The 12,606-nt window shown below is 38.0% G+C and overlaps 2 protein-coding genes across 2 annotated transcripts; one reads left to right on the top strand and one right to left on the bottom strand.

Moving 5' to 3' along the window:
* Nucleotides 1-1,247: 1,247 nt before the first annotated feature.
* Nucleotides 1,248-7,932, bottom strand: LOC106813285 (protein MEMO1-like). Its single transcript, XM_014817391.1, has 10 exons — nt 7,619-7,932; nt 7,182-7,277; nt 6,523-6,604; nt 6,178-6,246; nt 5,749-5,861; nt 5,397-5,508; nt 3,392-3,534; nt 2,375-2,451; nt 2,003-2,107; nt 1,248-1,478 (listed from the first exon to the last, which is right to left on the bottom strand). The coding sequence occupies exons 1-10, from the start codon at nt 7,692-7,694 to the stop codon at nt 1,338-1,340; spliced, it is 1,014 nt and encodes a 337-aa protein (XP_014672877.1). The 5' UTR covers nt 7,695-7,932; the 3' UTR covers nt 1,248-1,337.
* Nucleotides 7,933-10,292: 2,360 nt separating this feature from the next.
* On the top strand, nt 10,293-12,457 carry LOC106813282 (ankyrin repeat domain-containing protein 36A-like). Its single transcript, XM_014817387.1, has 8 exons — nt 10,293-10,368; nt 10,606-10,728; nt 11,064-11,118; nt 11,205-11,294; nt 11,568-11,631; nt 11,757-11,823; nt 12,075-12,183; nt 12,349-12,457. The coding sequence occupies exons 1-8, from the start codon at nt 10,293-10,295 to the stop codon at nt 12,455-12,457; spliced, it is 693 nt and encodes a 230-aa protein (XP_014672873.1).
* Nucleotides 12,458-12,606: the final 149 nt, after the last annotated feature.

Here is a 12,606-nt window from a genome sequence, read left to right as displayed (position 1 = left end):
TAACCACTAAACGTAAGTAAGTAGACATATATATATATATATATATATATATATATATATATATATATAATTTTATTAATGTATTTATTTTCTATTTATTTATTTTCAATAATGTTATTATAATAATTTTTATTCCTATATTTATTATAATTTTTCAGGTATAGCAAAGGAACAAGAGAAAGAAGGGAGAGAGAATGAGTCGCTATTGGCTCATTTTCAGGTTTAAATAAAAATGGAGACGATGGAGGAGTTATGGTAATAATATGGTATAATGGTAAGGCCTAGAGAAAAAAAAGCAAAAACGCGGATTACATGTGGGTATCTTTTCAGGTAAGGTTCAATAACCTGGAAGGGATTTACTTGCATTTTACAGGTAGGGAAAGAGGAGGCCATGCAGCATACCAAAGAGATTCGCCACACGCTGACAGAAGCCAAGAACGGAAGGAGAAGGTCCGGGGAGCGATCGGCATTGTTAATAATGATGTCTAACCATAGACCAAGAATAACTTATTTGACAGTTGATTTTTAATTGTTATTCTTAGTCTATATGGTATAACGTTTAACAATTAACGCAGTTTATCTACCCTAGCGGCTAATGAGCCATATATATAACACACAAACTTCTGTAGTCCACAAGATTGACTACGGGATTTCGCGGGTTCGTCCCGGTGTAATTTATACATATAATATCAGAATATATCTATAACCTATATAACGTCTATATATAGATAAAGACGAATAAGAAGCGATCATTATATCATGTATCATATATGAGTCGATAGCAAATAAAAGTTATTCCATTGCATATGTGTAAGTGGTACATTGCGTTTCACTATCGTGTCCGACTAAGCTATTGCATCGTCCACCTACCTAGCGGTAGGAGCGGGAAATGGTCACAACACAATCAAACATGCGTTAAATTGAGTATGTCACGAATTTTCTATGGTAAAATTTGTAAAATGTTTGTTGCCATTTTTTTACATTAAAAGTAAGTGCTGACGGGACTAAACGTATCGTCAAATTCTTACCTGATAAGATTGTTTCTCGACTAGTTAAAAATCAAAAAAACCTGGACGATTTGATATTATGATCCTGACATTAATTGCTTTCTATGGGCTTATGTATGAGTCACGGGTATATGTTCACATCGAACAATATAGTAAAATAGGAAGTATAATGCAGCAATTTAACCATAAAAAGTTAACAGAATTACAGTATTTTGTAAAAAGGTGAAAATATTTTTTTAATTTTTACTATTTACGGTGACGTAATCACTTTAAGCAGTTAACGCCTGAATCCCAGTAGCTGCCAGCTTTAGGAGCACTACAGTATAGCGACTACTGCATGGTGAGGGCTCCACATGCATAGCTGACGCAAGTATCATTCATGCTGGTGCACCGACGATTCTGTGCGTAGTTGAGAAACCTCAGCGTCGGCTTCAGTTCGTTAGCGGTGTTACGACGCAGCGTATTGACGGCCTGCGTGAAACACGAGGTAAAGCTGCATAATGGCGACAATAGTATTTCTTACATCGCAGCGTGAATAATTATAGAATTAATTAATTAATTAAAAATTAAAAATTGTAATTAAATCTAATAAAAAATATTATTATAAAAATTATTAAATAAAAAATATTTTTTTTTTATATTATAATTAAAAATATAAATTATATATTAAATTATAAATTTAAATTAATTAGCGTATTAGAATAGCCTGAATGGCGCATCACTAAAGAGCCGGCTGCAAGATACTGGCATGTATTGCACAACCTATATCACAGCTACTTCGGTGTAGGGATACATAAACATAAGGCGTCTATGCTAGGCGGTGGTTTAAAGTTTGGTCATGCGTTCGAAAGCATGCGTATGTGTACAGACAGTGATTAATACGTGTCTACGAGTATTCCTACAAAGTTTTAAGGCGATTAGGAATGCTAACAGACATGGGCTACTAACCTGACATTGCGGCACATTTTCAAGGTGAAAAGAGGTTCTAAACTTACGTAGAGTAAAATTCCAATAGCGTTTCTACCACATATTGTTTTTCCACGGAGCTCCGGCTCGTTTGCAAAGCCAACTGGATCGAGATTCTCTATCAAGTCCATTGCCTGTGGATATAGATTACAATTAATGACTGTGTTAAGTTGAGTGTTGTGTTCAGGAGTAATAAATGTAGACTATATTAAACCCTATGTATATTGTAATAATATTATAATTAATTACGACAATTATGTAACGCGGTATATATATATATTTATTTATTTATTTATTTATTACTTTAATAATTAAACTTAGCAGTGGTATATTTACGCAGGTGTTTATTTTGTAGCAATGCAGATCTTTGCTACCAAATTTCTTATAGAATGAGTTCTTACCATTCTGTCAAGATGCTCAATGAACTGGTAGATCTCGCCATAGGCCGGGTCATGGTAAGTATAATTGAATTTCTTCCCTGTAAAACATACAGCTGTAAATGCCTGCGACACGATGTTGTTCACGTGCGGTTACCCTCACAGGCACTTGGAGCGTTTCAATAAAATGTAATGCTAAATAAATACGAAATCTATTTACTACCAAAGTCTTAATGTTTCTCTACTCCGCTTCACGTATTATTGCCGACAAGCCGTGCTGCTAATGCTCCAGCCACAGCAACACACGCCCACCGCACGCACGCTGCTGCACGCTACTGCACACTTACACATACTTACACACTTAACCCCTTACACATAAATATAGAGTGTACAGCAGCGTGCGTGCGGTGGGCATGTGTTGCAGTTGCTGTAGCATTTGCAGCACGGCTTGTCGGCAATAATAGGTGAAGGAGAGTAGAGAAACATTAAGACTTTGGTAGTAAATAGATTTCGTATTTGTTTGGCATTATATTTTATTGAAACGCTCCAAGTGCCTGTGGTCACCCAAACCCCATAAAGCCTAGCGCAGACTTGCGACTTGTTCATGCAACTCGGCTGCGATTCTAGAATCGCAGTCGAAATTAATGTGAACTCGCCATGTCTGCGGGAACGTGCAACTGCAACTCGTAGCGATTCTGGTTGCTTGCAACGAGTTGCAAAAATCAAACTGGTTTGATTTTCAGCAAATCGTCGCTCCCAATCGCTCCGAAATCGCTTCGAAATCGCATGTGTACGGGTAAACAGCGACTTGCATGCGCACACACGGTGAATCGTGCGACCGATCGCATGCGGTTGCAGGTTGCAGCGACAAGCAACCAAAAGTCGCAAGTCTACGCTAGGCGTAAGTGATTTATCAGCAACTTGTTTTAAGGAAATGCCGAAGAACGGGTACTGTCACTGCGCTAGGCGTTAAGTGATTTATCAGCAACTTGTTTTTAGGAAATGCCGAAGAACGAGTACTGTCTTCATTACTGCACTCACCCCAGTGCCAGAAATCTGACGAGATGACGAACAGGTTCTCAGGGTTGGCAAGGTAGGGAGCAAAGATCTCCCCGTACTCTTGCTGACGTGTTAGATTCAAACGTCCGACCAGCACTGGCACAATAGTGAATGACCCCTCGTATCTGCCGGGTACAAGTAAATAATCAATAGCAATGCGTCAGGAACATCACAGTTGCTGCAACGTAAGCAATATATAATTCTAAGTAGCGGAACAGTCGAAAAAATATGAGAACAGTCGCATGGAAAGTATTCCATATACTGACTTTAAACTACAAATTCATGTACTTCAGTACCTCACTCCACCAGGACCAACCTCGTGCAAATAACATGTGACCAACGTCACCAAAACACTCGGCACGGCAAAAACCATTGATTCGAATAATGGCGTACGTTCCGCGTGTCATGATTCTCAACGGGTGCAGTGACATCGGGGTTTCACTAACTAGAACTAGTTCTGAGGCGGGGTGGGGGGCATTGCCCCTAAATAATCTGATGCTCTGTGGTATATGGCCGGCTTCATATATTACCTGTGGTAATCGATCAGGCAAGGCGTAATAAACATGATCATAACCTAGGATGTAGTATGTATATGTATATATTTTGTATGTGTCAAGTTAATAATAAATTCCTAGTTTAACATCGAATCTGCGACGCTGCACCGGCTCTATCTGATATGGTGACTAACTAACAAGACTCTACGCTGCTACGATCCAAAAGAGCCTGAGTTATCAACGTTAAAACCCCAGTACAATATTACCAAAGGTGCCCACATCGAGCGTCGTCTGTCTATCTGTCTGTCTGTCTGTCCGTCCGTCCGTCCGTCCGCCCGTCCGCGCGCGCGCGCGTGCGTGTGTGTTTGTGTGTGTTTGTGTGTGTGTGTGTGTGTGTGTGTGTGTGTGTGTGTGTGTGTGTGTGTGTGTGTGTGTGTGTGTGTGTGTGTGTAGTGTGTGTGTGTGTGTGTGTGTAGTGTGTGTGTGTGTTGTGTGTGTGTGTGTGTGGTTGTTTGTGTGTATATGCTGTGCGTGTGTGTGTGTGTGTGTGTGTGTGTGTGTGTGTGTGTGTGTGTGTATATATATGTGTGTGCGTGAGTGGGGCATGCGTGTGTCTGCGTAGTTCTGCCTTCGATATGAGTATGCTTCTCATACAGGAAACAGTTTTAAATGCGCGGTAAGCGCTAGTCTGACTCTATCCTTTGTTTTCATTCATAGCAGAAGTACCATTCCATTTTTGCTCATTGACTACTGATTTTTATGTCTTCTTAACATAAACATATTTTCTTATACGCATACATATATCATTACGCCATTAAAACTCGCTGCGATGTATTGATGTAGAGCGGACAATGACTGACCAGCTCGTTCAACGACAACGCGATCAGACTATGAAGAGTTAATAATAGGGCTATCCCCGTCATTTTCCCGTTGTACACTCTAGGTATTATTACAACTGTTGACATGACGCATAGCAGCCAGCACAAGCACCGCGGCAGCGTAGCATATGTTTTCTGCAAGTTGTCATGACAACGGCTGCAGCGCTGTTGTCGCGCTTTCTCAACACCACCAATACCACCGCAGCTGTGACTTGAAGCAAAAATTCCATAGAAATAAAATAAATGCCAATCCAAAAATTTAAAAAAAAGCCAAAAAAATTAAAAAATTCCAAAGGCATGCAAAAATTCCAAAGAAATCCAAAAATTCCAAAGGAATGCAAAAAATCCAAAGAAATGCACACATTTTTCGTTTTCAGCCGAAGACGTATGCGAGCTTCCTGGTGAAACACAGTCAGCATGTATATTACTGTAACGTCTAACCACGTTCTAGCATTGGATATCATCTGGCTTCGTCTATAGTGCAACCAACATGCACGCTAATAATTGCACGGTACAACTTGTAGTTGATTCTGGCCGTGAAACACTAAAAAGTAATGATACTTTAATTTATAAAAATAATAAATAAATGATCAACTGTGATTATCAGCACAATACTTTTCCATGACTTTCGCAATGTAAGGCAACTGCATTTCAATGCTGTGCTCCTTTTCGTCTATAGAACGTGAGAACGTCTCAAACGAACCCGTCGCGTTGAGGTGTTCATAAACTGCAAATACGAGACAAACGGCTGTGAGCGACATTGAGGAATTTAAATTTGCAAGAATCATTGCCAATCTTCGCTCCCAGCGTAAAAATGAGTCTTCAATGTGAATGACGCAAGCATCGTGAATGTCTCTATCTAATCATCGCTCTACATATTTTACTCTTACTCCTCCAATATCCCCCAACTTACCAACTTACTAACTAACTTACTAATGATTATACTTAGCTAATGCAGTATACTTACCCTGCTTGTCAATGGTAAGATCATATAGTGGATTTTTGTATGTAGAGCAGGATGACAACCCACAGCCAGACACCCGCCCACGGTGCGACGGAGCGAGGATAAACAAGCGCTTCCTAAAACAACACAAATCTCAATTGTTATTAATCTTATAACTTATTAATTTAAACTATCTATTATATAATAAAATGTGAAATCGCGTTAATTTGATATCCGGGTATATAATTTTTCTTCTAATATAATTTACTAATTGAGAAACAATAAGAGAGAATCGGTGATGATTAAAATGCACTTTTGGGGCACATATATGCATTGAAATACACAAATATACTAACGGGGCACAGTCCACATTGGCGAAAAGCTATAATACTGCAATTCTACACTAGTCATCTGTATTACCTTTATTAAAATATAATATGTAATGGTACGTACACATTGGTTGGGTCAATTTGTCTGTAGGCGAAAGCAGAACATGCCCCACAAGCCCTATAACCTGCGTGCCTGCAACAACAGCCAATGCGCATATTAGCTTCACGTAAGTTTAAATAAGAGTGTATAAGTCTATGCACAATTTCTCTAACAATAGAAATAGATTACGATCAGATTACGTTACTCTATACTCCTCTAGTATTACAATAAAAGACCGGATGTGTGTGGTATTAAATAGAGGACCAACTTCATGTGGGAAGCCAAGATGGTAGATGGCTATATATCTTATGATTTATGAGGACTTGTAATTTCCCAATCATGGCGTACGTCCACAGTGCATATACTTACGGCGCTATGATAGCACGAGCAGGAGAATGTAATACCGGCGCCTGATCCAGCCATGTCTGTAGTTGCTGGTTGAGTATTGGAGCTAAATGATACATAAACCACATGCGTAGTTTTTAGCGTTTTACTATCTCGGAATCCTCCGTTACGTAAAAACTTTGCCTGTCTTCACAGAATAATCGATATAATCGAATATCGAAATATCGATAATAGCTATCATGTGAACGCCTCTAACGTTCTTTCTGTATATTTAAGTGACCTCGGGGGTCTGGGCCTATGCACGTGTTTACGTCTAAAGAGTCGTCACAGCTGTAAATATACATGACATTTCAATAATATAGAGCTACTAAATTACGAACCATGTCTTAAAATAAATGTGAAAATCTTGTAAGCGTTTAATGCTTGTACATACAATAATTACACTACAAAGTTACTTATATACAATCCTACGCTGCATTGATTGAGTATATATATGAACAAACATCACGGACCGGTTTAAACTTTTATTAGCATAGTTTGACAGCATCGTTGCATACACGTGTCCATCCCACCAAACACGATGAATATCTAGAATCGCGTGTTTAGTTATTACTTATTCAAATTATTTTGTAAAAGTTTGTCATTTTTAACAGTTAAACGGAAATCAAACTCAGTCATCTTACCATTGTCTGCGTACCAGGTGCCTGCACGCGTCGTTCTCCTCGCACTCATATCTGTATTAGTGTCAGGCAAGTTTAGCTTGCGTTTTCCTTTTTTACCTACGAAGTAATAATTATCATGACTTAATCTCAGTAGTTGTTTTCTCGATAATACATTTATTATTATTATTATTTATATTACTACTACTACTACTACTACTACTACTACTACTACTACTACTACTACTACTACTACTACTACTACTACTACTACTACTACTACTACTACTACTACTACTACTACTACTACTACTACTACTACTACCACCACCACCACCACCACCACCACCACTATTGTTATTATTATTATTATTATTATTATTATTATTATTATTATTCAAGTAATGAAATATTCTTAAGTAATCTAATAAAATGAGATATGGTGAATATAGCAATCATACCAGAGGTTTGCGCAGCATCACAAATGGAGACATAAATCACACAAGCTACAATGAAGGCTTGCCATATTCTTCGCATGTTGAACGATGAATCAATGATCTATATGTTATAAATATAACCAGCTACAAGTTTACTGTCCTCTTCACGAAAAAGGTCAAAAACAAGAGCAAGTCAACTTGATTCCTCTTCAGCTGATTTCACAGCTCACACTAATGTGTGAACTGCTAGTACGGCTAGTTCGGGATGTTAGTGGACTGCTCGACTGTCTATAGTCAAGCTGTCCCCACTGGGCATCGAACCGCTCGACTACCTGTTTCTGTTCTACGGATCGCTGAACTTTCTATATATATATATATATGTGTGTGTGTGTGCGTCTGTGTGTCTGTGTGTGTGTGTGTGCGTGCGTGCGTGCGTGCGTGCGTGCGTCCGTACGTGCGTGCGTGCGTGCGTGCGTCCGTACGTGCGTGCGTGCGTGCGTGCGTCCGTACGTGCGTGCGTGCGTGCGTGTGCTGTCGCTCCTTATGTATCGCTTGCACTCCCTTTGCCACTTTGCCTATATGTTGACAGGAGCGGTCCTGAAGGCTAATGATGTCAGGTCGTGAACCTATAGCAGAGTCGCTCGCCATGGGCGCTGACAACCCGTGACGTGATGGTGGGTGATTATGCACCGTCCATATTTCCTTCTTTCTGGATCACTAGCATGTAGCCGTTAACGAAAGGAGACGACAGATAGATGGAGAGAGTGCGAGAATGAGAGAACGAGCGAGCGAGCGAACGAGAGAGAAAAAGTGAGACAGAGAGAAAAGGAGAGAGAGAGAGAGAGAGAGAGAGAGAGAGAGAGAGAGAGAGAGAGAGAGAGAGAGAGAGAGAGAGAGAGAGAGAGAGAGAGAGAGAGAGAGAGAGAGAGAGAGAGCGAGAGAAAGAGAGAGAGAGAGAGAGAGAGAGAGCTAGAGCTAGAGCTAGAGACAGAGACAGAGAGAGAGAGAGAGAGAGAGAGAGAGAGAGAGAGAGAGAGAGAAAATATATACATAGCGAAAGAGAAAATAGAGCGGGGGAGAGAAAGAGAAAGCGCGTGTGCGCGCGCGAGAGAGAAAGAGAGAGAGAGAGGGAGAGGGGGGAGTGAGAAGAAGAGGGTGTGGAGGGAGGGAGGGAGGGAGGGAGGGAGGGAGAGAGGGGAGAGATCGAGCCGGGTGCCATGGATGAATGGATGGGTGTAACAGCAGATGTAAACATTAACAACATGAATGGCTCTGTTTATAAACAAACTTGTCGCGTTTAATAAAATGTCCTGCTGTGCGGCTGATCGATTCACGAACATTTCGTGATGTTTTCATACTGCAAAATTTTATATGCTCTCAGTAGGTGTACAATCATATATTTAGGCATTTTGTTGCGTGGATTATCCACTATAAGGAGTCGTACACTAAGGAGTCGTACGAATAGAATAAAATTGGTGCATTTCAAACGCCATTCAATCTAATATTATTATCATTATAATTATATATTATAATTTTATATTATAATATTAATCATTATAATAAAATTATTATTAACGCGCCTACACTTCCGATGGTTCTTCGGTTTCATCGATGTTGTTGACAACTTGACTATATATGGTTGTTGTCAATTAAGGTCCACGAAACCTATCATCGATTTTTGCCTTGTGTCGTACTGCATTTCTTAGTTTACACGATAGGACGTGTTCGTGTGATATCTATGACTTCCCTCGTAGATATAATATCATATCTAATCTATACGTGTACATGATATAGATCTATGTAGGCCTACTACTCCTGCTCCCCCGGCGCAAAGTATCATGGGAAATAAAGTGCTGGTGGTTGTTATATACACGTACACGGATAGTACACTTTACGATTTGGCAAAACAAATTCAACTTGAAATATCTTAGCAGACGAAAGGTAATTTTTTAATTATTAAGCAAAATATTAACTACTGTCTTCGAGTTAGTGTTTGTACCTTATACTCGAGTAACTACTAGTACTGTAGGACTTACTACTAGTAGAGTTAAGCTACAATAAATGGGCATACTTATACTAGTCATAGTCTCATACGATAGACCCCTATTGAAGGCCCGTCTTGACATAATAATTAAGTGTGAATAGTATATATTTCAGTGTGTTAGTCTCACAGCCTGGTTGAACTAATACTAGTGGTGCAGTGGTTGTATGGTGCATTGTACGATCAACGCACTTTTCTTAGGAACTGCAGTATAGATAATAGAGTTGGCACCAAGGATGAAAGAATGCTGTAAAATATGCAACGCTACATATGCCATGGCTATTTACTCCTGAACAAGAATTTATATGTACAACTATAGACATACGTAAAACCATATAAACCTGCTTGTGAACTCGTTGTAGTGTAGTTGTACTTGTAGACCCATTGGTGGATAATCTTATGAAAAGCTAGTGTTTAAATGAGGTCAGAGGACAGCTTCAGTAAATTGCCCCTCCCCCTGTAGTTTGTTTGTTTCCCCTATAATCATGAAGTATTTTTACTTGTGACTTTACTTTCTATTTTTATTGCAGTGACTACTACAGTGAAACATATATGCAACATCTTTGCATATCAAGTGGTCACTGCACTAGCTCTCTAGAGAGGATGAACAACAATGTTAATAATACAAATAAAAATAATAATGGTATTACCATCAGCATGGAACTAAGTGCAAAAGGAAATGGAAAAAATCACGTTGAAGATCTTGTGAAATGTCAAAAAGAGTTATTACAGGGTAAGAATTGAATGTCTATAGGCTTAGAGAATTTGTAGTCTTTAAACTGGCAATGATGGCAACTCTATATGTTGTAAACAGCTATCCGTAAACTCAGTTTCAGAATAAATATAACCATGTCATGAGATTGTATGAATTTTTCTTCGGCTATACTTTAATGCAAAAGCTGCTCAGAAATGCGTAGCAGAACAGCAGTTGTTAAATAATATTAATTGTATTACATTACAAATACTTCAGAGAAATCTAGACTCACTAAGAAGCTCAGTGATCTAAAGCAAAAGAAAAATGAATTGGATCATCAGCTAATGGAAATAGAGAATAAACACATGCAAGTTATGGAAACAAGAAACAAAGGACTCGGTATTTGTCCATATAGATCATATGTACTCTACGATTCATATAATTCATTTATAATACTAACCTGTAATTTTATACTTGTGCAGGGTATTGCAATTTGAAAAATCAAAAATTGCTGTTGCAATATATCACAATTTTAATTACATGCAAGCGTCTAAGTGTCAATGATTGAAATGGAATACATTGTAGATTCAAAATTTATAAGAGATTGTATATATGCACTTGTTAAAGCATTCAAAATAACACGTGACCACAAACGTAGTATATATATGTTAAACTAATATACAACCAGTAAATGATCGATCCATCCTGTAATTGCCATTTAATTTCAATTGCAGATACACTTAAAATAGCACAGCATAAAGTGGAACAGAGCCAAAGCCAGTGTAACAGGTATGGGATATTTGTGTTATATTGGAGACAAAGTTAAACATAATAGTGCTACCTTGAAAAATACTAATTTTTGTATTGTTCTTCAGCCTTGAAACTATTCATAAAGACAGACGAACCATAATCGACCAACTCTCAAGTGAAACTAGACAACAGAAAGCGTTGAAGCAGCAGAATGTGTATGTGACTATTAAAAACCTTTCCATATCAGCTATGCAAGCAATTGTATTGAGATATCAGCATACTGTTAATGGATAAAAAAAAACACTACCCTATATATAACTAATATCAAAAATTATTAAGAAAATATTTTCTCATATATTTTTGCTATTATTTAAGCCTCTATTCGTGCACTAACATAATGAAATTATCATAATATGAAAGGTTTATACAAACATGAATCTTATTGCATGACAGGTTTTGATTTTTAATATAATATATCTTTGCTTCAGGATGCAATTTCTTAATATCCTAGCAGAAATGGCAGATAGACTTCGATATGAAAAAGATGCACATGTATGTATGATTGTTATTGATAAACATATATATATATATATATATATATATATATATATATAAGTATGATTGTAAACTTTTTGTTGGAGATTTTATTACTTACCTGTTTTTCAATTGTATTTCAGAAGCGCGAATCACTGAATCAAAAGTGTTGTGAAGTTGAGAAGCTGAAAATTGAATTAGAGAAGGAAGGTATAATGCACACGTGACTGCAATCATAACAGTTAGTTCATTACGAATGATGAACGCATAGGCTGCTATATTGGTCAACTACATCTACTCCATAATAACATCCAATAACATCCAATACAAACAATAAATGTTTTTTTGGGAATTAATTGCTACCACGTTAGCGTTTGATTTTTTTATGTGATTAACTTATTATGCCGTTAGTGTGAAACCTGTCTTGATGACGTCGGTTGAAACGTCTGTTACACTTCTAGTGCGTCAGCAAGATCAAGAGAAGATGGACTTGGAAACAATGTTGTTGACATTGCAAAAGGAAACCAGGGATGACTTAGAAATTCCACTAGAGCAACAGCTCTCTGTCTTGTGAGTAGATACAAGTGTCAGTGTCATTGATGCACTGCTGTGATATACAACTGGAGTACATTTATATAATGTAGCATAATGCAGAATAATATGCTGGGTTGTTGGTTTAATTAAAATGTTGAGTTAAGCGTTATGTATTGCCAATTGTTTCATTATGTGTTGCAGTAACATGTTTAAAGACGAAAATTCAGCAGCAAACGCTAATTTGGTATTGATAGAACAATCCGAAGCCAATCAAGCCATATCACTGCAGGTTAGATCATTGCATAATTAATTCAATTGTACTGTGGGTGGCATGGCAATCAATGACCAATAATGTCTACCGGCTTTGCCCTCTCTCTCTCTCTCTCTCTCTCTCTCTCTCTCTCTCTCTCTCTCTCTCTCTTAGAAAGCTATATATTATGCAGTTTTCTTCAGTCATCT

Source organism: Priapulus caudatus, unplaced genomic scaffold (genome assembly GCF_000485595.1).
Source record: "Priapulus caudatus unplaced genomic scaffold, Priapulus_caudatus-5.0.1 Scaffold751, whole genome shotgun sequence".
NCBI classification, from domain to species: Eukaryota; Metazoa; Priapulida; class Priapulimorpha; order Priapulimorphida; family Priapulidae; genus Priapulus; species Priapulus caudatus.
The sequence above is the reverse complement of the archived record's forward strand: the minus strand, read 5'-3'. Positions and strand labels throughout refer to the sequence as shown.

Excerpts from the sequence above, each read along its gene's own strand:
- LOC106813285 (XM_014817391.1), bottom strand. The coding sequence starts at position 7,694 with ATGCGAAGAATATGGCAAGCCTTCATTGTAGCTTGTGTGATTTATGTC. Across the intron at positions 5,862-6,177 it reads CAAATTGACCCAACCAATGT|GAAGCGCTTGTTTATCCTCG; the intron begins GTACGTACCATT and ends GTGTTGTTTTAG. Across the intron at positions 1,479-2,002 it reads CTATTGGAATTTTACTCTAC|GCCGTCAATACGCTGCGTCG; the intron begins GTAAGTTTAGAA and ends TGTTTCACGCAG.
- LOC106813282 (XM_014817387.1), top strand. The coding sequence starts at position 10,293 with ATGGAACTAAGTGCAAAAGGAAATGGAAAAAATCACGTTGAAGATCTT. Across the intron at positions 10,369-10,605 it reads TCAAAAAGAGTTATTACAGG|AGAAATCTAGACTCACTAAG; the intron begins GTAAGAATTGAA and ends CAAATACTTCAG. Across the intron at positions 12,184-12,348 it reads GAGCAACAGCTCTCTGTCTT|TAACATGTTTAAAGACGAAA; the intron begins GTGAGTAGATAC and ends TATGTGTTGCAG.